The sequence below is a fragment of the Seriola aureovittata genome, chromosome 15, assembly GCF_021018895.1.
Source record: "Seriola aureovittata isolate HTS-2021-v1 ecotype China chromosome 15, ASM2101889v1, whole genome shotgun sequence".
Classification (NCBI taxonomy): domain Eukaryota; kingdom Metazoa; phylum Chordata; class Actinopteri; order Carangiformes; family Carangidae; genus Seriola; species Seriola aureovittata.
The window spans coordinates 13,373,921-13,397,517 of record NC_079378.1 but is presented as its reverse complement, the minus strand read 5'-3'; the positions used below and the strand labels follow the sequence as shown (position 1 = coordinate 13,397,517).

General features: G+C 38.1%; 1 protein-coding gene across 2 annotated transcripts in view; it reads right to left on the bottom strand.

Annotated features, from left to right (window-relative positions):
* Positions 1–23,597, bottom strand: part of ttc3 (tetratricopeptide repeat domain 3) — a 26,286-nt gene extending 2,689 nt beyond the window's left edge. The window contains exons 1-43 of one of the 2 annotated variants that reach the window (XM_056396866.1): positions 23,484–23,597; positions 21,888–21,961; positions 21,754–21,787; positions 19,770–19,929; positions 19,580–19,661; positions 18,751–18,804; positions 17,689–17,821; positions 17,349–17,434; positions 16,848–16,942; positions 16,369–16,431; positions 15,521–15,575; positions 14,784–14,943; positions 14,523–14,550; positions 14,336–14,426; positions 13,579–13,609; positions 12,828–12,888; positions 12,150–12,237; positions 11,560–11,706; positions 10,911–10,991; positions 10,527–10,636; positions 10,317–10,443; positions 9,928–10,050; positions 9,729–9,830; positions 9,488–9,580; positions 9,329–9,393; positions 8,518–8,654; positions 7,816–8,136; positions 7,424–7,699; positions 7,286–7,329; positions 6,832–6,888; positions 6,663–6,742; positions 6,428–6,583; positions 5,317–5,929; positions 5,154–5,222; positions 4,070–4,219; positions 3,832–3,971; positions 3,252–3,320; positions 3,073–3,169; positions 2,471–2,574; positions 2,281–2,365; positions 1,569–1,670; positions 1,033–1,244; positions 285–399 (exon numbers count right to left, since the gene is read on the bottom strand). In XM_056396866.1, coding sequence (XP_056252841.1) covers positions 285–399; positions 1,033–1,244; positions 1,569–1,670; positions 2,281–2,365; positions 2,471–2,574; positions 3,073–3,169; positions 3,252–3,320; positions 3,832–3,971; positions 4,070–4,219; positions 5,154–5,222; positions 5,317–5,929; positions 6,428–6,583; positions 6,663–6,742; positions 6,832–6,888; positions 7,286–7,329; positions 7,424–7,699; positions 7,816–8,136; positions 8,518–8,654; positions 9,329–9,393; positions 9,488–9,580; positions 9,729–9,830; positions 9,928–10,050; positions 10,317–10,443; positions 10,527–10,636; positions 10,911–10,991; positions 11,560–11,706; positions 12,150–12,237; positions 12,828–12,888; positions 13,579–13,609; positions 14,336–14,426; positions 14,523–14,550; positions 14,784–14,943; positions 15,521–15,575; positions 16,369–16,431; positions 16,848–16,942; positions 17,349–17,434; positions 17,689–17,821; positions 18,751–18,804; positions 19,580–19,661; positions 19,770–19,929; positions 21,754–21,787; positions 21,888–21,950 — 4,959 coding nt within the window. In that variant the 5' untranslated portion in view covers positions 21,951–21,961; positions 23,484–23,597. The remainder of the gene's footprint in view (positions 1–284; positions 400–1,032; positions 1,245–1,568; positions 1,671–2,280; positions 2,366–2,470; positions 2,575–3,072; positions 3,170–3,251; positions 3,321–3,831; positions 3,972–4,069; positions 4,220–5,153; positions 5,223–5,316; positions 5,930–6,427; positions 6,584–6,662; positions 6,743–6,831; positions 6,889–7,285; positions 7,330–7,423; positions 7,700–7,815; positions 8,137–8,517; positions 8,655–9,328; positions 9,394–9,487; positions 9,581–9,728; positions 9,831–9,927; positions 10,051–10,316; positions 10,444–10,526; positions 10,637–10,910; positions 10,992–11,559; positions 11,707–12,149; positions 12,238–12,827; positions 12,889–13,578; positions 13,610–14,335; positions 14,427–14,522; positions 14,551–14,783; positions 14,944–15,520; positions 15,576–16,368; positions 16,432–16,847; positions 16,943–17,348; positions 17,435–17,688; positions 17,822–18,750; positions 18,805–19,579; positions 19,662–19,769; positions 19,930–21,753; positions 21,788–21,887; positions 21,962–23,483) is intronic. The other variant, XM_056396867.1, reaches the window with a different exon arrangement.

Sequence of the window (23,597 nt, the reverse complement as noted above, 5' to 3'; positions counted from 1 at the left end):
CCACACATGATTTTGTTTGCCCTAATTAGTCAATGGACAGACATTTAATCTGATCATGTGGCGAATCCGAATGTGTTTTCTGCTGCAGACGGACTGTGTGAAATGTGAAGTGGACAAAAGATTTTGATTCGGTCTAATTAACCTCTATTTTGTACTGGCTCACTGTCTTCTTTTAAATTCATTTACATGTATGTACTTGAGATTCGGGTTGGTTTTCCATAGATCTGTTTCAGGTGAGGTTCAGAAATATGGACCAGTGAAAACCTTTACAAAACCACACCTACCTGATGGTCCAGGATCAACTGGGTCACTCCACCAACCACATCCTGCAACGCCATGCTGCTGAGGCTTCCCCCGCTGGATGAACGGAACTCCTGAACAAACCTCATCAAGTCCAACCTGCACACACACAGAAAATTTATTTTATTACCTACATGTTCTGCAAGTGGAAATTTGCCTGATTTGTTCTTTTTAAGCTCAAACTCAGTGCTGTGATATTTCCTAATTTTGTTTACTTCCATTCATCACAGTCCACAGGTGGATAATGTTAACAAAAACTGATATGCCATTTTTGAGGTGATCACTGATATCGATATTTGGGAGGCAAAAATTAAAAATGTTTTTTGAGACCCAAATAAAATGGTATATAATAATCTGCCAATAGTAATTTTTTAAATATAAACATAAATAATCTTGATACAGATCCTTCAGATTTGTCTTTTAAGAATTAGATCCAGGATACACGCTGAGCCAGACACGTTATAGTTGGAAAAAAAAAAACGTAGCTCTTTGGTGGACAAACTGTGTAATGGGGAAATCGGCTCCAAATGATCTCAAACCTAGTTTAGTATTTCATCCATCTAACTTTAGTAGAGAGCACTAAAAACAGAAACATACCTGAACATTTGTTTTAGCAGAACTTTATCTACTATTTGATTTGTACATTTTTCAACTAATTGTGGGAAAAAAATGCCAAAAAGTTACATGCAGTCAAAAGTGTGTCTAATGTAGCCATCAGTGGTCCAGTGTTACCTTGTATAGTCAGGGAAAATGGTGGACAGGCGCTCCATGGCTCTGTCAAACACAGTGCTGTGTGGATGCTCCAGTGCCCTGGGTGGAGGTCTGTGCTGCGTCTGAGCCGGAGGGGCGAGTGGCTCAGCTGCAGACTTGTGGGTGGGCGAGGGGGCGCCATGTGACGCCTGGGCTGGAGACTGAGCGGGAAACTCTTTGGCTGTCACAGAGAGCTGCAACATTCACACAGAAAAGGAAACAGTTAACAGTTTTATACTATACATTTAATTAGTACAAGGGATCCAAAGCTTATAGTTATCTAAATGTTGATTAAATATGTATCTGACACATTAAAATAACATCTGTAAACTACTGCAGTTATCATCTTAAATTATTGATATGAAGTTTAACTAAAGAATGTGACTCCTGAAACTGATGTGAGTTGGAGTTATTGGACCTACAAAAACTCAGTCTACTTGCAGTTGTACAAAATTGTATTTACAATGATATAAAACAGAAAGAAAAACTGGTGTGGCTGATCTGGTGAGAAGTCTTACTGGTTGTGCTGGAGGTTCAGACTGGTTGTTGATGTTGACTGGAGACAACTCACTGACTCTCCTGCCGTTCTTCGCTTGATCAATCTGTTCCTGGTACTGTGTCTGTGGAACATATAGAGTCAAGTCTTAATAAAACAACTGGTTAAACATATGTAAGAAAGGCATTGCATATTTCATGGCTTTTCTTAATGTTCTTCAAATAGTACACATACAAAGAATAATAAATAGTCTTGGTTTAGCATTCAGTCCTCATCATGATGTGGTGAAAGTCATTGTTTGAACCGTTGCACTTATAAATATGAACTTTTGAAGCACAGTAACACAAGCGCAACAGTCCTCCTGTGTTCAGCAGCTGGGAAGATACTCCTGTGAATGCTGTGCACAAATCAATCCTATGTTGCTGATGAACTTGTCTAATTTTGTATTTGCACCAAAATCATCACAAACATATTGGAAACATTTGCTACGTCTCCCAATTTAAAAAAAAAAAGCACAAAACCAGACACATGTCATTAGCTCTTGTCATCCATCAGCTCCACTCTAATGTTTTGAAAATGTCCATAAGGTTTTCCTCTTGACCAGAGTCACATACAATTTTGAAAACTTTATTTGAAAATGGAACGTTTATGTCGCACCGGCCGCTGTATTCTGTCATTTCATGTTGTATTCCAATTGGTTGGTTTGTAAACATTTTGGTAAAGTTTTCATGTACCTCAGCAGTGGAGATTTTCTTTTCAATTTCTTGGACACTGACTCTCCAGCTGTTTCTAGTCATTTCCAGGTCTTGGTTTGGGTATCTGGAGAGATGAAGGGCATTACACATTAATCCCATACTATCCGGTCCATGTTTAGTCCATGCTGTTAGCAGGACTGAGCCACAGCTGTGGTTTCACTCATCTTACCTGTGCACTGCTTCATCCAGTTTGGTCAGCAAAGCCTTGGCATCTGCCAGCTCTCTGTAGAGGCCGTACAAACCCTGATCCCGGTTGCTCTCCACTACAGACAACTGGAGGAGCAAACCAAGCAGGGTTATATCAGTTTTTCATGTCAGTCTTAAAACAATAGTCAGATGCCCATATGGTACAGTACTGTGCAAACAATGTTTCAGGCACTTTAGATGTTTAGATTCTTATCCATCACACAATATAATTCAATCTGCAGCAGGACAGTGACTCCAAACATACAGCCAGAATCATAGTTAATAAATAAAAAATATTTGTGGCATTATCCTCACTCATCCTCAAGTTCCTACTAGTTTTGCACATTGAAACAGTTTTTTTTTTGCTGCTACCACTCACACACTGTTCATACAAGCCAATAAGACATAATTTCCTAAATCTCCTCATTCTGTACAAAAATAATATTGCTGACATACCAGTATGGAAAGGAGGAACATTTGCAGAGGTTTACAACTGCTTCGACGTGTGAGTATTATCAACGTATCCTTTAAGACAAGACCTAGCGTATTAAATGTGACTGTTTAGGGTCAAGGTGTAGAACCTACCCGAGCTGTGAGAGACCTCCTGGTAGCCGAGGTGAACAAGACCTTACAGCGCTTGATCTCATCCTCCAGACTCATTTTCTCAGTTGCTGAATGATTGCTGAAGGAACAATGAGAAAGAAGTTAAAAAAACTCAGGAGGGTTTTAGTCAATGCTTCAATATCAACTCTCTCACCACTTACCCCAGCTCAAGGAAATCACTGAACTTTGCGTCATAGTTGGCTCTCTTCTCTCGGATGTTTCGGACCAGACTATGTGTGGAAAAAAATGACACAAATATATAACAATAATTATAGATCAATCCTTATTTTTGTATGATCTTTTTTCTGTCTACTCTATTTTGCCTTATTTTATAGAGTGCAGATGGGTGTGAACAGGTGTAAATGTACACAAAGTACACAGTATACATGTGCATATGTATCCAGGACCAATGTACAGTTGTTGTTTTTTTGTTTATTTTTTTTTAGTTGTTCGTTTTTTTCTTCATTCTTCTTATTCTAAACATCAAAAACAGGAATGTGATGGTCATGCAATAAAACATGTACAACTCAACCGTCATTCCAAATAAAAATTAAAAGACTACCAAGATGTGGCATCTGTAGAAGCACTTTTGACCACCCACTTTAGGGAGTTCTTGGCATAAGAGATTGTTTCATTCATGTTCAACAGCTGAGATGCTTGGATAAACAGATGCAGGACACATGGAGGATACAAATATAAAAACTGATCCAGGTGATCCACCCTCATCAACTTCAGTCTTACCTCCCGTGTTCCTCCACCAACTCCTCTATCTCCAGCTTGAGGGACTTCAGCACCTCTTGGTTGGCTTTCTTCTCCTTTTGGTCCTTCTTCACCTCCTCCTCCAGTTTGTGCTGGAACAGTGCCAGCTCTTTATTGGTCACCTTGATAAGAGGAAATAACCAATAAAAGACACGTCAGCCATTTAGATTCAGCTCATCACTTATAAATTTACTGTAATTATAGCTGGTCATGGACGCACTTGTATGTTGACAGTGATTTTCTGTATGTCTTCCTCGAGGGAACTGATGTCTTCTTTGTGCTTTAAGTTGACTTTGTCACAGCCGGATGCCATTGCCTTGATCTGCTGCTCCAACCTATCATTGCTCTTTTCCATTTTGATGATGTCACCCTGAACAAACGAAGAAGGTGAAAATGGTCAACAACAAAACAACTTATATAGCTAGACCAATAAATCAGACAGAACAATATACAGACTGATGTTAGTGTATTCCAGATAGGTCGGTATGGGTGTATAGGTCAGCTGATGAGTGACACTGGTTTTCTGCAGCTACCAAATACAATTTAAGACATTTTAATACTTTTTCCACAGCACAGAAGGCATTTTAGCTGCAAACATATACAAAAAACATTGTAACTAATGTTACTCTCTTTGGTAGGAAAGAATAAAATATCTAAGACTTTTGTAAATGACATTTAAGACTTGTTAATACCTTCTAGGAATTAAATCCAATGCTTTTTTAGACTTTTCAAAACATGGTATCTGCATCCATTGATCATGAAATTCCAGCACAGAAACGCCAAGCTAGGCTTAAAGGTAATTTAGAAACAATAGCCAAGTTTCCAAATTTAGCACAAATTTTAAATTAATATCTGGAATTCAGCAAAATAAAATGCAAGTTCAAGCACTTTTCCATCCACTTAATAATACCACTACTCTCTCTGTATTGGGAGTTATTGGCATCGTGATAAACAGCCGGTGGTCTTCAGTTGGGTGTCATTGCAGAGAAAGAAAGTGCAATGAGATGATGCAGTTAAAAGAGCAGCAGCTGAACCTCAACAGGGGAGAACCATGTAGAAAACATGATGGAAATATGTAATTTGTTTGTTTCATGTATTCATTTGAGGAACGTTAGTCTCCTCATGAATTCACATAGACAGACACACACTACAACTATTGGCTGATTTATTGGCAATAGAGTTTTTGACTCAACTAACTAACTAACTAACTAACTCTTCACTCAACCCCATAAACAGAAAAAGAAATCCAGTACCGGCCGGGTTCTACTACAACAGTTACGGCTACATGAAGCTACTCAACTCACCTGGCAGCTCTCAAACCGCTCATGAAGCTCTGTGTTTACCGCTACACTGCTCATGGTCTCTGGACATGTCTAAGAGAATGAAAAAAAAAAGAGCTTACAAACTTACAAACAATTCAGCATGCATTTACATATTTATATATTCTATCTCGTTTATCAAATCAACCTGTGCTGCTGCATGTCTCTTCAAAATGTTTTCCTCAGTTGTCAATGGAGCGACTCCACCAGAAAAGAGACCCATTTCCAAAACTCCATCATAAAACTCATCGACATGTAGATCCAACCCCGAATGATGGTCAATTGAAAAGTAAGGGGCTTGCTGTAGACTGTCACCGTTACTCCAAGTGGAGTAGGACTCATTCCCTGTGATACTGCCAACAGAAGCAGTAACTCCACTAACTGACTGGAAGCCAAACAGATAAGGATTTGGGAGCATGGGAAAGAGTTCAGTCTGTGTAGATGAAAAATCATCCGGATAGCTTGTTAAAGGAGATTCATACAAATCAGGAGATAGAGAGTTTGTGTCAGGATCCATTAAGTCGTCCAGGTCATCCAGACTGGCTCCGTGTCCAGCCTGCTGCAGGGAAACAGCATGCTTAGCCAGGCCAATACACCTCCCCATCTTTATGAAGCGAAGGGATTCCAGGAGGAATGACTCGAAGCCACCTGCTTCGTCGATCTTCAGCTGAGCCACGGGAGGGAAATTTTCCAGTTCACCCACCAGTAGTGGGTCTTCAGCAACCAGGGGTCCATGCTCCTCCAGGATCTGGGCAAAGTAGCTGCAGCAGTGTACAGATAATCAAATATTTAAATGAAAATAAGAATACACAATCACAAATATTTAGCACCTAATGCATTAAATAAAAATAGGGAACAAATACACTTATATGGGTAAGAATATCATGTTCAGATAAAAGGTAGTCTTGGGGAGGTTTTGGCTGACCAAGGTAGAAAAATAGGCCTGTACAAATCCAAGAGGCTGAATAATCAAGCCTTATTAAATCCTTGGCACACAAAGTAATGAATCATTACTTTTTAGTACATATACGTAGGTGTAGAGGACCTAATCATCCAGGTTTTTTAGCCAAGAAGATGCACATATTTCTTTTGTCTGGCTTTAGCTGGGAGTGTTACAGGGGAACTGTTACAGGGTTACAGGGGAACCTAATCATCAACAGTCTGATGTGTTACCTATACCGCCACGAGCTCTGCTGCTTTATTCTCCAGTGATCTGTATCATGACTGACTTACATTGTTAAAAATGTTATTGCACTTACTCATACAAACTCTCTTTTGTTGGGTCAGGGTGGTTGTCCAAAATCGTTTTAAAGTGACTTCTGTGTCTGGTGCCATTGTACTGGTCCTCAAAATCAGCCACTTGATCCCGAAGATGACTCGGTACACTGAATGGATCAACAGGGTGAAGGAATGATCTGTTGACAGAAAGCTCAATGTTATGAAAAGTTACAGTTGCAATACAATCCGTGTGTCCACATGGAGGAGCCAACTTACAAAGAGTCATCTTCAAAAAAGTCTTGGTCCCACTCATCTCTTGGAGTTACACCTCTCATCCCAGACAAAACAATAACACCCTGAGAGGAAGACAAGAGGAAACACATCAGAGTGATTCTACATAAGCATATTCTCTTTTCAAGCAACAACTACCAGTTCAACTTCTGACCTTTGGCTCTCTCTGTTTCTTTTTCCGGCCTCGACTTTTAGCCTTCATAGGAGAATTCTGAAATGAAAACAAATTCAATGACAATTAACTCTGAAGCTCAACTGTTGACTCAGTGCTTTATTTAATATCAACAGGAAGCAGTAGGAACAATAAGGTCTACAATAATTCTTCAAGTACAATAACTTAATTTTGGCATTTGTGAGTCACTTCAGAATGGCAGAAGATAAGAATCACTATTCTTAGGTAAATCTTTTTTTTAACCCATCCCTATGTGTAATATCTCCTGACAGCCTCGTACATAAAATGTTTAACTGATGTTACTGTCTGTGGCAGGCAAGAAAAAATATTCAAAATCTTTGTAGACTTTTTAATACATTTTAGTTTATGTGGCAACCAACTTCTATCCTGTGTCATATCAACCCAGGAAAACAAAATTAGTTGTCTGCAGACTTACATTTTGATTTTCTTCAGATTTTTTTAAGACTGAACAATGTCCGTCTGAAAAACAAAGAATTGTAAATTCAATCATGAAGTCAGTGCAAAAACAAGCAGAAAAATGAGCAGATTTTCAAATCAAGTTAACTATACGTACCCATCATATCAAAATACTCATCCAGTATAGTGTGGCAGGAGAGATACTCATCCCTATGCTCCTCCAGAGTCCAGATAAAGAGTCTCATGTCATGTGGTGAGGCCTGTTTTAGGTATTCAGTCACAGTCAAGCCAATGCTTGAAAAAAACTCTGGCCTAGTACCGAGCTTCTCTATAATCATCTCCTGCAATGGGCCAAAGCTGAGCAGAAGAGCAAGGTCCAGCTGCTCCAAGTGTCCTGCATGGCGTTCAATAAAGGATTTGGCAGCATTCAGGTCTACAGGAGCAGAAAGCAGCTGGTCAGAATTCCCAACCTGGCACCCAAAACTCCATATATACACTTGCAATGAGCTGACATACAGACATATCTACAATAACATGATGAATGCTGACCTGCATTGTTGAGCTGGCACGCCCAGTTGTAGAGTTTGGCATTTATCTCCAGACAGCTACTGAGTAGTTGGAGCAGGACACGAGCCCAAACCCGGTTCCTCCTCTCTAGCAGAAGCTCAACAGCCTGACCAAGCGTCTTGAGCTGCTCCTGCTGCCAGTTCAGCATCCTCTCAGCCAGCTTGTTCCCTCTGGATGAGTCCAGCTCCAGCCAGGGCCTCAGACTGCTGGTCAGGGCCGACACATGGAGGCCCTTCTCCTCTCTCAGTAGCTCCATGTTCTGGCTGATCTGCAGCAAAACTCTATCCCTGTACATCAACCAGGCTGACAACAACAAAGGAAACAACACAAACAACAAAAAATGACTGATCAACACTTGTTTAGACAATACAAAACAAGCAGCTAATAAACAGTTAAAACTACTGCTGCCTGCCAGTGTCCAAATCTGCTAAACAGGACTTGGGTAAAGCTAAATGAAAACTTGAGTAAGTTAAGATGTAAACGAAATGCAATTGGACTGTTTATGTCTTGCCAACACGAATGCTCATAGAAGTAGTAGTCTGACATCTACTACAATCTACTAAAATCGGTTTTACCTCATTAATATGCAAATTTATGCAGCAACAGAGAAAGTTTAATCAGATACAAAGCCCAAAGCCAGACAAACATTTCAGACATGCTGTATAGTTGTGACAGAAACAATACCTTTCTGTTTACTCTGCGTTGCAGAGTCTTCTTTCTGCTGCAGGATCTCATCGTTGATAGCCTGCTTATCGTGAAATGACTGCTTATGCTGCTTCCTCTTGAGTCGGCGCTCTTCCTTTGATTTTAACTTTTTGAGACTTAAAATAGAAAAGGAAAAGGCGGTTGTTTAGAAACAAGCACCGATCAGCTTTTTATTGAATCAGAATCAATGGACCTGGACCTTCACTAACTCATTGGTTTGCTTTTGGACTTAACTCCAGCATATCCAGAGTTTTATAATTACACATTGTCGAATGTGCATCAAAATACGCTTTACATTTTTTCTACAAAAACATGTAGCGAAGTACTTTTTCCACCACGAACAGTGTGAACAGAGTGTCTTAAACTCCACCAATCAAATGTTTAGGAAAGCCAGTAACCTGAAAGGCAACACCCAGGGCACCAAAAGCTCATGCAGCTATCAATGCTCCTCATGCTGCCTATGACATTCCATTTTCAATGTAACTATTAATTAAAAGACTAATTATCTATTTATTTATGTATTCATTTTTTATTATTTTTTTTCATTATTACTTTACTTGAGTTTACAAATGTCCCAAATTAAATGCAAATATATTTTATTTTTCTTGATTGGTTGTCTATTATCAATCAAAAAAAATGATATTTATAGTAGGCACTCCTCAATAATAATAACTGATTTTCAAAGCTTTTGGTAACACAGTAACAATCAGGCAATCCTGCTGTGATGGGCTGCTAATTGCTGCAGCCACAGTGCGTCAAAAGCATGAACTGTATCTGACTGCAGCCTCACCTTGTACATTTCTGATTTACTTTTGGCTTCTTCGGAGTCTGTGGTTTGGGGATGGCAGCTTCAAACTGGAAAGAGAAAGTACTCAGCTCAACACTTATCCTGTCCTTACTGAGAACAGTGACTCCAAAGGTTCACCTTACCTCCAGAGAATTATCTTACCTTACATTTCACCAGACCTGTTGGACCAAAGATTTTGATACTACAGATTTGGCCGACACAGTCTGGAGTCAAACATGCCTCTTGCAGGAAATCCTGTAACATAAAAATAACAAAGATAAACAGGATTAGACCGGGAACAGGGGTTAACAGCTAGCTTGACTGCACAGTGAAAAAGACAAATCTATTCTGGAAAAACAGAGATTGACCTTTTAAGAAATGCTGTTATGAAATCTCAATTTACCTTTTCATTCTTTTCAAAGAAGGTTGATGTTTTGAGAGTCTTCCAACAGGTGATGTGGTATTCAACCGTGCAACTCTGACAGCAGCATATTTGAATGAAACCCTACATAAAGAAGCATATACAGTTAAAATTCATCCATTCTTCTTTTCATATTTGGATTCCAAACACCGCCTGGCTGCGTTTCACTGCCGCCATTTACCTTAAAATCTGGGTCAGTGAAGTAGATTTCAGTTTTCAAAGAGCCGTGGCATTTCTCAAGTCGACAAATGGCATCAGGAATAGGAGGAAATTTGCACAACTCTATAGCACTCTCCAGAATTTCCTGGAAAGAAAAAACACAAGACAGCCTGTGGATAAGCCTAATTTGTAATCTATACTCAAGACAAAAATATAAAGTAAAATGTAAAACATAAATATAGTATGTAATTTTACTCATTGAGACAAAGTGTGTCTGTTCTCATTACATTTAAATATATACTGTGCTAATAGAAAATTCAGGGGGTGTTAAAATTCTTAAAACACTGCATAAGGTCCTTTGTAAACACTATTTAAAATTGTTTGTAAGAAATAAACACAATGAAAACATACCTTGAAATAGTCAGGCTGCGTTACTTTGACAATCTCTTTTGTTAAAGGCCAGGTGAGTTTACCAGGTGTTATTTGATTCTTGACCATCTGCAGGGAATCTGAAAACTGCTCCAGAGCAACTGCAAACCTGAAGAAAATATATGTTGTACAGTTAACTGCAGAAGGAATGAATCAGTGACACAAAACCGTTAAGACTGGAGGCTACTGTACCTGTTCTCTTTAAGATACACCCTCCCAATGGCATAGTAAACCAAACACTGAAATGTTCTTTCTTCAAATGATTTGATCTTCTCCATAAGTTTTTGTGCTTCTGAAAGTTCCTGTTTCACAAAGCAACCACACATGTAATAACAGGAAATTCATATACAATTTTTAATGTTATATATAATTTAAATGCTCAAATTATCCTGTCCATGTAATACAGCCGAGACTTGCAGCATCAAACCAATTTCAATTGGAAACAAAAGTCTACACCCAAGTCTGTAATTTGTATAAATACTGTACAAAAGATATGGATATAAGAATTTTCCATCTTTACAAGTTATAAGTGATTGCTGTTGGCATTCAGGGCTAACAAGCCTGTCCATGAGTTACCTCAGACTGGCCTATTTCTGTCAGAGCAAGTGCACGACCGTACAGCAGTAGCAGTACATCCAGTGTGGAAAGTCCAAGTTCCTGAGAAAGTAAAACGAAAACAAATCATTCTTATGTATTTAGAAGTACACTCCAAATTGATTAGGAACAAAGTTTAATATAATATAATATAATTAATATGGTTTTTGAAATGCAGCAGGTCATTTGGATTATTGCCAAATTAATCGCAAACAAAATAGAAAACAGTCACGTTTGTCACAAGTTTTGAGGCATTCTTTGCCTGTGTGTGATAGCTGATAGTGAAGAGACAGGAAACACTGGGAGGAAGCGGATGACCGAGCTGGATATGATTCAGTGATGTTGCATTGACATGGTATACGTCATCTCCACAAAGTAATAAAGTAGGCGGTGCCGAATGGACAAACCTGAATACACAGCACCACAAATCTCAGCCCAAGGTAGATTAATGTTGTTTTTAAAGAAGCTCAATTTACATTTGTGGACAAACTACAGGCATGTACATGTACTACTACAACAATCAAATACATAAAAATCCTGCACATATTAGATAGTTTTCTGAATCTGCTCGCAAAATGTTGGGAACTTTGGCTCACAAGATGTCGACACTGATGGTCAGTGGTATGATTACCTTGGGTGTGGTGGTTTCCAGCAGTACCAGTGCCTGGCTGAAGGCCTGCTCTGCGTTACGTGTGCGGAGGTCGGCCAGAGCAGTATGGGCATCCTGCACCATGGATCTCAGCTCTTTGCATACAGCTGCTTTACTGTCGGTCACTTTCTGGTTGTGAACAGAGCACACATCACAGAAGGTCAGCCATTTCATTCATTGATACCGTTATGATTTAAAAGCTACATCTCTAATTTTTAAATGCTATGCGATGCTCTTAAATACAAGCTAACAACACAGTATATTACCAAGATATGGCTACATTCATCTAGCAAGTGTGTGAGAGATTGACACCATGAGAATAACTCTTGGTGTGCCAGACTAACAATAGCCTCAGTGAGTCAATGATCTGGACATTGCGATGTTAGGTGTGTCTCCAGAGGTGTGTTTTGAAATGCATGTGTCAGTTTTTACGCTTCACTGCACTGGAAAAGCTTTATATGGCTGAACACCACACGACTCAAGATGGCAAAATGTCAGTCAAATGACAGAAGAAAAAAAGAAGCTCCCAACATTAATAATTTGCATTACATGGTACATGAGCACAGCCTTACCTCAACTTCAGACTGGATATTTCTGTTCTTTGATTTCTTCTTTGCTGTGGTGCTGGGCTCTCCTTTTCCAGTCTTTGGAGGAACCTCACTGGAAACACAGAATTTTCAATCAGCTGTACAGTCTGAAACACAGCCATATCATACCACACCTGTACTCCACAAAATGGTTAAGCCCTTGTTTTAAATCTTATGTCCTGTAAACACACCCCTGCTCTCCTTCATTTGACTTTACTTTATGATTATATCAATGTAAAACTGTTCTAGGCTGTAGTTACTGTAGACAGGCTTATTATTCTGTGTGTGATAATGAAGTTAACTAGTAAGTGAATGCAGGCAACAGGAGAACAAACTCACATCAAGTTAAATAACAGAAAATTAGGAACCAACTGTAGAGACAAATTTTGAAGTGATTACTCTTAACTTTTTTTTTACCCAAACACAGATTTATCTCAGTAGTGTCAAAAACTACAGCAAGTACATGACTGTCAGTAGCTTTAGCATGATGTTTTCACTTTCTTCAGTTACCCACATTCAACTATATCTACCACAGGTTCTGTTTGTAAATATATGATAAAACAAAGAGTAATGATAAACAAATGATTAATATGAATTTTAAGATCTTTAAGCAGTGATACAATTTATATAAGTACTTGTAATAGCAACAGTACTTCCACTAACCTTTTTGAGGGTTTAGGGTCTTTAGTACGCTCCTTCATCTGTGCAGTCCGCTCATTTTTCCCTATGGAGAGAATATCAGCTATGAAGTTTTTCGGTATCATTGTGATGGAAATCTGTGATCTGGTCAACTTGTGATGAAGGAGGTCTTTTGATGTCTAAAGCAGAAGCATTTAATGATGCACGATGAACAGAACAGAGACGAGCAATACCAGTTAACACTGTGTTAATACTGAAAGTCATCATTGTTTACTACGGTTGAGGTACCAACAAGTATGGGTCCCACATGTCGCATGAATATCATTGGTCCTCTGCATTCAGCCTTTTACCCTCACAGAAAGTTTATCAATGAAGGCAGGCTGTGTGCCTTTCGACCCTGAAGGCGCACATGCATTATGACTGTTTACTTGTTCCCCTTCAGAGTTTATCATGTCTCTACAAGTGTAGGGTCTGGGCCATGACTGTGGTTGCTATGGTAACCGGCACTGGGGAATGAACCAGCTGGACGTTATCAGTATCTTCACAGCTATCCTAAAGACAGACAGTGAACTTTCGTTTTAGGGCCTACTTATAAATCTTTAAAGCCTAATACTAACCAAAGATGTAAAGAACGGACATATAAAACAACTGGATTACACACACACACACACACACACACACACACACAATATAAAACCTTCAGTTTTTCATAAGAAAACTTAACATATGTGAGATGCCAAGGATCTGAACCCAGATCATGAAAAAACTAACTCACCTTGTTGCTTCTCCAGTTTAACCTCAGAGACCTGTCAACACACAAGTTATTAATGACACTGAACTACATTAAACTTGAGCCAAGGCCTTGTCCATGTTATAGTTATATTCTATAAGCTGTCTGGTCTATTTTTTTGAAGGAAACGTTATATCTTAATTCATTTTTCAAGTTTTTGTTATGCATGTCTTCATTTTTCTTTTCCATTACACATTTCTGTTTAAGGGTTTTACATATCTTGTCATTTCAATATCCACGTTTCTTTTCAATTTTCTTGTCGATGGTCAACAAATTTAAGAACTTTGAGAAACTGTGAAAAACTGATGAAATCCATCACAATTTCCTAAACTCTGATGCAACATAATCAAATTGCTTGTCCGATCAAATACCCATTACCCAAAAGATATAGAGTTACTACCACTAGAGTACTATCACATAAGAATAAAAGCATCAAATCCTTAAAACCGAGGAGGTGGAATTGAGTTATTCACATTTTCACGTAAAAAAAAAAATGGCTTCAATGAGTGATCAGTTATCAAAATAGTTGCTGATTAATTTTCTTTTTCCAATCAAGTCATCAATTAAACATTTATGATCTAGACAAAACAATTTTAAAACTATTCTTTCACCTAAATAAAAAAAATATGCATGCTGTTCACAGTTTTCCCATATGAAATCCACCTTCAGTGTTTTGTGTCTAACATGGCTGCTATCTGCTGAATTACAGTTGAAGAAATGTAACAGGAACAGCGTTGCTCACCTTGCTCTGTGGAATTTTCTTCACCAGACCAACTGTAAAATGCTGTTGTCGTGGCTCCGCTGCCTCTGCTCTGTTTGTGCTGTCGGCTCTACTGAAAAATCACAAAAATACAACAGAGCTTCCTTAAGTTTGATACCATTTATTGGTCATGTTTGTACAAAGTGTATCAGGTAACTCATACACATACCTTTTATTCCTACTCTTTGGCTGTACAGCTGAAAACAAAGCACATACACATGAGTTTCAGTTTTGAGGGACAGCAAACAATGAGGGATGACTTCACCAGATTAGTAATAAACTAGTTATTTTGTCCTCCACAATAAGCAATAATCAGGTTCATATCTTAGAAAACATACAGTGTATACCTGCTTATGTTCAATTTAACGTTCAAACATTCACAAATGTGTTTTTTTTTCGATTCAGGAGTACATGTGAGGAGGGAAAATACCTTTGGGTTCAGCAATTGATTTGAATTTTTGTTGTTGTTGTTCCAGGTCTTTGAGTCCCTCATGGTCATCCTTACACAGCCTCTGGGCTGATCTGTTGGCTTCAATAGCCATTTTGATCTCTCCCATGGAGAACAATGCCTCACAGTATCTGTAGTGACCCTGCAAACAAACCACACATTAAACTCTAACTTATAACTATTAATTGCTTATCAGTGACAGACTTTAAGTACATGGAGTCAACTGCAGTAACAGTTCACATAGTGACTTCAGAAACACTGCTCAAGGGATGAATCAGCTGCATATAGACTATATTTGTACAGTTTCTGTTTGTGATGTCTGACCCAAAACCCTTTAATGTTGAGTATAAATGTGTCTTTGTATATCATATGTTCTTCCTCAAAGCAAGTTTAATTCAATTCAATGACACACACCTGAGTTAGTTTGATACCTTGCCGGTACCTGATGAAAAGCCAACTTGAGACATATTTTTTCTAATGGAGTAAAATATAATTTTACAGGAGCATTTTACATTGTGACGATTCCTTAAATCTGTACTCAACCACACAGAATTTACCTCGCCTCTATGATGCAGAAAAATGCCAAGCTCAGCATCAGCACTGACACTGCTGCTTGACTGAGGACATCCCTAACTTCTGTCCAATAAATGGTGGATCAGCCTCATTTTCTTTGCACGTACCACAATCCTGTAGCATGATTATAAAAAAAAGATGAGTACCTTTGCCCAGAGCGGTTTTATCAGAGTAGCACGTTTTCCGTCACCAACTGCTTTTCTGTAAAATGAAAAATTCATGTTTGGGTTAAAACATTTCTCAAGCCTTGTACCTTTGATGACCACTATCATTAAATAAATAAAAAGTCAAAATTCACTCTGCTCTAGCATGGGACTCGCAGTGCCTGTATTTATCAAGAATCGCTCCTAGCCATCGTGATTAAAGTTAACCGAAAACTAAAGACACCCCTGAGACTTACTTATAGGAGTAAGTGTGGCATTGCTCTTTTATGGCACGCAGAGGCACAAAGCAGACTTTTAATAAACGCACTGTATCTCTCAGGGACTGTTTCTGTGTGACTATCACCTCCTGAAGTATTGTAACATCTTTGGACACCTCTGGAGACTTCTTAATTACTGGCATGAGCAACCTCTGAAGTTAAGCAAGTTAATAAAATGCTTTTACTGCTCCTAAAAGCGAGACAAAAAAATGCATCACTCAGAATTTTTGGCCACTTAGAAATGATTTCAAACTCTGACACACTTGGGGAATAAAGGTCTTGGCTTCCTTTCCTTTACTCCATTTCTAAGATGTGAAAGGTCACTGAAATTATTGTATTCAAAGGTCGATGAAAACAACGTAGGCTCAGGCTTTTTGTGCTCCTTTTATTACCACACTCTTCTCAGTTTTGGTAGAAATGCTTTTTAAATTATTACAGCCAATTACTTTCTAGAAATTTTAAACATCTTTGGGTCAGATTAAGTCAAACAACTCTTCCACTTACAGTTGGCACTTCAGTTATTCATGTATGTTATGTATATATGAAATGTGCTCCAGAATAAGTGGTACTTACAGCCACATCTCGCTTTTGATATAGCAAAGGGCTCTGTTTCCATAAATGAAGTGGTTGTCAGGGCTGGATGGAGAGGGAATAAACTTCAGTCAAAAACACACACACATTTATTACCAGTTTATTAGAGCTATACAATCTAATACTATAAACCTGGAAGTGATTCATATCATGGTGAAACTTGTTTTCAAATTTTTGTTGACAGTATCTGAGAGGTGTTATTTTGGGTGGTTATGTAATATACTGAGCGGTGTTAAATACAGCGTCAACAAAAACTGAAATACCTGAAATAGCTAAAATATAAGGATTCACTGCAGGGCTATTGTATTTTCCTGCATTATGTGTACCAAATAAACTGGTTACTCAAATTAGTAAAGAAAAATTACGTTCTTTTCTCAAATTTTAGTTCAATACAGATTAAAGTTTCTGAAAAAAGACACTTTTTAAGGGACATTAAAATATTATATACTTAATATACTTACTAATATTTGATGGCTTTGGAATAAAACTTCACAGCCTCTTCATACTGTTGTTTGATATAGTTATCATTTCCTTTCTTCTTCATTTCTTCACTTTTCTGAATGAGGAACATGACAAATCAAATTTTACTTCCACAGCCACAACAATCGTTCAGCATTAGCAGAGTTTGGAGCTGTTATTTTTTATCTGCAGTTTGATCCATCAACCAAGCATTAAAAAAAATAAAAAATATGATCATAAAATGATATGTCCATATTCAAAATTCAACAAGGTCTAAGTGCCATAGACCGTGCCTCATATTCAAACAGGAACATCGTTAAAATGCAGTGTAATGCAGTGTAAAAATTGTGAAAAAAGGTGAGGCTGTACTCTGCTCTTAACATGCATTATTACTGTATCATAGATCTTTGACGCCACTATGAAGAGCTTACTTTCTTGGACTGGGTAGTCTTAAAGCAAATAACGAAAAGTTACAGTGTGTAGATCATGCTGTTGTTTCTTACCTCCATGAGATACTCGGATGGTCGAGCCATCAGTGCCTTCATTGTCTTCTCCAAGTTGGAACCCATGTCCTGAACATACTTGGCAACTGATTGAAAGCAAAAGAAGAGTGTGTTTGTTAACTCACCTTTAAAACCCACAGATCTGAAATCATATTCCTACAACTTCAAAAGGATTCATTGTTCACTTTGCTTATGCAACACAAAACATTTGGGTTTTTCCCTTCACATGAATCACAACAAATGACTTGACAAAACAAAGTTGTGTAAGTGTCAAATGTGCACTATTGAATAGTTTTGTAGCAGATCAGTCTGTGTGAACTTTAGTGTGACTGCGACTTACACTCGGTAAAGATAAGGTGCAGGGCTATTAAGCAGGTCTGTGGGGGGCCAAGCTGCAAGACGCGACGGCGAATATCAGGTTCTCCTGTTCGCTCCAACCAGTGTAATGCATCGTCCAAAACCTCTGGGGAACGCTGGGGAATGGTACAATGTCACACTCGCATAAAAATGTCATAAAAACAAAGAACCCGTCAACCATATGTATTCATATCTTTATAATTTGGGCCACTACTATTTTTAAAGATCAGGAATATGAAAATTTCTTCTCGCACAAGTGCCAAAGCTTAAAACCTGTGTTTTCTCACAGAACAGAACTGCGGTATCATTTTTAAGCATCATTATATGTTTGCTCATTCCCTATGGTGTCCCATAGGGTTCAGTATTTGGTTCCCTCCTCCTTTCATCATACATGCCGTCACTCAGATTTATATGTGCTCATATCTAAAAGAGACAAAATCATACATAAACTCAAAGCAGACTCCTGGGTGTGATCATAAATTATGATTTCAACTTTTGTTCCTTCGTTCCTCGTCACTGCTTCAGGTCATTGAACACTTGAGCATTAACCAACAGTTAAGACAAAGTATGGAGAGGCTGCCTTTTCTGACTTTGGACCAAAGCTGTGGAACAACCTGGACACAAATATATGGCATGTAACTTCTGTAATTCTTTTTAAGAAACACCTTTTTAATCTTTTAAATAGACTGTATCCTGGCTTTTACTGATTCTTTCTTGAAGTTTATTGTCATTTCATTTAATCATAAGTTGTATTTAAGTTGTATTCTTTAACTCTACCCAGTTTCATTGTATTTTACTGTTTGTTTGCCTCCATTTAACTTATTTCTTTAAATGTTTTTATATATACAGTTTAATGTATAGCACTTTGAGCTGCATTATATGCATGAAATTTTGATATACAAATAACATTTTGTATTATAATATTATGATTAACCAAAAGCTAGAAAGGGAATCAACGTCTCATTGTTTAAAGTACCTTTACCCTTATTAGCTGATAACCTCTTGCATATTCACACACATGAACCCTTTTTCCCCCCAGACTTACCAAGTTAAACATGTTGCTAATCAGGATGATGTGCCTCGTTTGGTCCTTTCTCAACTGAAACAGAAAACAGCAGTTTAGATCAAAAACTCGTAAAATACCAATAGCATGATTGTCTGCAGCACAACCTCCTCTTTTCCTCTTTAGTGCTAAATAGAGTGCATGTTATATGATAGCTCAGACAACTTACATACTCAAGACTGTGGGTTTTCCCACATTATTATACCTTAAATCCCCCAAAAACCATAGCATTATTTATGAGTGATAATGCTGCAAGCAGTGTCAGACATAATGTCCTGCCTGTGTGGTTTTCTCAGTAAAGTCAAGATATAGTAAAGATGCTTGACTGATGTTTGTCTCTTGCAGCCTGAAAGTAACAATGTTTATAACAAAGCCAAACTACAATAAACAGTATTAACAGTATCTATAGGTCAGCAGAATATGTCACAGCCTACACGTTAACTTTTTTTTTGCCCTCTTCAGTATTACTGATTTTGTCCTCGTGACAAATTCCTGATAAACTGACTCATTTAGAAAATGTTAGTCATGCGGTTATCTTTCACATATTTAACTTCCCCAACACTATTGGGTGTCTTGTGTATATGAAGAAAACAAGGTCAGTTCTGAAAATCTGCCAACACCGACACACAGTTTCTGTAATAAGCTAAGATCAGTCAATAATATCAATCATGGCCATGTATCAGTAATGCTCTACTACAGATGGAAGCTATTGGGGATAAAGTGTCAGCACTAGCAGAAATTATCACACTGCAATCTTACAGGTTTTGAGTAAAAAAGAGCTTAAGAGTGAATCACTACATAGTGAACTTACACTTCCTCTCTCCATGGCGTTGAGGATTGCTTCCAATATTTCTATCCTTTTCAGCTGCTTCAGAGTTATATCGTCACTATTCCTAGAAAGAAAAATTACAAACTCTTAAACACTCTAAGCTTTGAGGATTCAAAGTGTTATTAATCGGGGGTTAAAAAATATTCAGATCGCAGTCATAATTATACTTTACTTTGTCTTGACAAGACCTATTTGTATAGCCCAACAAGCAGTAGGGCTGGAGTCTTCACGCTGCAGCAGAATGGGAAGCCAGAAGGCACAAACTCTCATCCGCTGTCCAGCTTCTCTTCTGGTATCAGCAGGGATACGGAGCCATCGATCAAAAATCTCCTCTAAAAAAACAAAAACATGCAGAAAACACACTTGGTTTCACCTAGCTGAGAGCAGTACAGAGACTTTATAACATTATTTATAAAAGTGATGTCTAGCAACAGCCAGCGAGAGATTCTCCAAATTTAGGGCCCATTATTTCCTCTTTTTATTTTTCAAGAAGTAAAACATTTTACATGAAGGAACTTTTTTTATGTTTCCATGCCAGCAACAGCCAAGACCAGAGGCATTATATTTTCAGGTGGTCTGTACATACTTGCGTCCTTTTCTCGTGAACACAATACCTCAGTAACGCCTTGACAGACATTCTTCAAATTAGGCACAAAGATTCACTAGGACTCAAGGATGAACTGATTAGATTTTGGTAGTCAAAGGTCAAGGTCATGGTGACCTCACAAAACACATCTTTGGCCTCTTGAATGTGGTATCTCAAGACCAACTTGAGGAAATTTGTTTAGATTTGGCACAATCATTCACTTGGACACAACGATGAACTGATTAGATTTTGGTGGACAAAGATCAAAGTTAAAAGTCAAAGTGATCTCACGTTCTTTTGAATGCAACAAAACTCAAAAATTCATACACTAATTATGACACAATTTAACTCAAATGATAGGGATAAAATTAAGTGATGTCATTTCATATTCAAAAGGTCAAAGGTCAACTTAACTGTGACATCATAATGTTTTGCAAAAACACTTCTGGCCACTGTTCAATGCTTTACTCAGGAGAGATTGTGATCATATTTCCTGCAACTGGTGAAGGCATACAACGGTGAGGCCATAATTTCAGTTTTTGTCAACACTAAAATACAAGTAAAAACATATTTATCTGGACTGTGATGTGAAATCGAGTTATGGCTGATAAAAATGGACTGGGTGGATAAAAAAAATATTGAAAATTGATTTTGTACTCAAAACTTATATCAAAACTCGCTATTGTGTCTTGAAGATTTCATTCTTTTGCAACATATCATGTCATGTCATCATATTTGATCAATGATGTAATTGCTCTATATTTTTCAAAAAAGCAAAATCAATTAACTTAAGAACCTCTAAAAAGAATAACTAGAATGATCACTTTGCAGTTGTATGCAGCCACATTGCAGGAAATATGATAACAAGCTCCCTTTCCTGAGTTACAGCGTTCAATAACGGCCTAATAAGAAGTGTTTTTGGTGTTGACATATCGCATTCACAAGGCCAAAACCATGTTTTGTGAGATCACTGTGACCGTGACCTTTGACCACCAAAATCTAATAAGTTCATCCCCAAGTCTAAGTGAATGTTTGTGCCAAGATTGAAGAAATTCCCTCTAGGCGTTACTGAGGTATCGCATTCATTAGAATGAGACAGACATCCCCAGAACATATTGGCTCCGGCTGTCACCGACACAGAGGCATAACAAAGTTATTTTTTTATTTTTTTTTAAATCTTGGACATAAAGGTGTTTTGAAACATGTCCAAAACTGAGCGCACAGTAAGAAGAATTGTCCTAGTGTAATTCTAAAAAGAACATTTCCTAACTTGCCACGTGTGATTAAAAATGAAAACTTGACCGCTTCCTGTTTTTAAACTTATTATTCAAGTTTCCTCTACTTCACTCCATGACTGTTCTTCTTTCTTTCATCAACCAGACAGCACTATCACCGTTACAGAAAAACTCAGGCATTTGTTCATCGCCACTTGTCTCCCCTTGTTTACCTTTGTTCATATTTGACTGAATAGATGAAACCCTGCTGCACTGCATTTGCAGATGGAGTTATTATTCTAGCTTGTAACTTAACCATTTTAACATCAGCTTCTCATGACTCAAATGTTCCTTACCTGATGGACGGAGGGCGATAACTGTATCATGTCTCTGAGTGGCCAAAAGAAAAAAAAAAAGAACGTTTCAGTGACATAGAGAAAGTAGCACGTTGGCTAAATATTGTTATTTTGAATGTTAGTTAATAACTCACAACATTAACCCGGTGTCTGTTGTCTTCCCAGAAATAGTCAGAATCTGAATCTGAATCTGACATTTTGTCCAACTCTGTAAGAAAATTTGTATAAATCACTCAAATTCATCAAACAGTATGCCTCTTTTGGTAACGCAGCTGTTGAGGACACACTGATTTGAAAGGTCAGCATTGCATTACCATGCAAAAATAACAGAATGACCATAACGACGTGATGTTCACTGTGAGGGATTATCTATTAAGAAAGTGCATGCAGATTTATTCTCATATTCTCTGGAAAGGAAATTAAACGAGTTGCCTCCTGAAGGTTCATAATTGTGAGGGGGAGACATTTTCATTTTTTGGACAGAAAAAAACAACATCATAATTAAGAGCTTTGCAATACTTTAAGGAAGGATTTTACAACTCTGGAAATTTATCATGGCCTCGCAGTGATTGCAAGGTTAACAGTTGAAATGCAGCTTTCACAACACAAAGCAGTAATATCCGAGAAATGTGAGCTTTCATACGCAGTATGCTGCATCACGTTACAGTAAGACACGAGCCAGTCTCAACAGTGTCCCTGTCTTGCCAACGCAGTGGCCTCAATGAGGTGAATCTGAATGTGTGTGTGTGTGTGTGTGTGTGTGTGTGTGTGTGTGTGTGTGTGTGTGTGTGTTTTCTTTCCACACAGTGATAATACCTGTCTGAACAAAGGGCAGGGCAAAACTGTGACTAATCATAACCATAGCATCTTCATTTATTACCCTCTTCCTACCAGGGACGCGAAAAACATACAGACACACACATACACTGGTGCAGCATTTCGAAAAGACGAATGCACAGTAAAAATTAACACACCTCAAACCAGCCAGTTTCATAAAGTTGCTGGATATGTTTTAGGCTAGTTAAGCGCAACCCTTATTTTGTTATCCCGACGTATGTTTTCAATATCTAATGTGACGTGTTTGTTAAGAGATGTTTAATGTTCTTTTCTTGTTGGTCAATTAATCTCTTGCAAAAGGTAGGGGATTGAAATGGAGAGAAATAATTACAAAGAATGTAATTCGCACGAATCAAACTTCGTGTGGTAAATTCAAAACAAATCTGACTAGTTTGACTAGTTCAGCTTACAGAAACATTACTCATACTTAGCCGTGAGGGATAAGGATAGCATAGGTACATCGACCTATTCATCTAATAAAAAAAAAGTCGTTGTTCTAAAAATGCCGCTACTTAAAATATTTAAAACAGTTGTTTGATTAAACGAAAGCCCTCGGGAATGAGATAACGTAGCTAGCGCCCCTCCTTCGCGTTAGCATTTTAGCATAATAGCCAACATACGTAATGTTAAAATGCTGCCTTACAAACGTTTATACTGCCAAGTTATCCCGCTGGAAACTACATTGGCTGTTACCTGGTAAACGTGGTAGCTTTGTTTTAGCTATTTCCTCTTAACGTGGCACAGTTTAATGGCTTTTAAACAACGTCATGACACTTTCTTCCTACTTTGTTTTAGCGCGACGCCGCGGACCACGAACCAAGACAGTAGCAGCTAGTCGACGATGTCGGGTTTAAAAAGTGATTTAAATAAGGGATACATGGGAGCAAACTCACGTCGTGTTAAAGATTAACAGTGGTTTCTTGTCTAAAGGTGGTCCTCCTGTTCATAGTAGTATGCGGAAGTCAAAACTGATGCGACGCTGCCGCATGTCGTAAGCATGCGTGAAG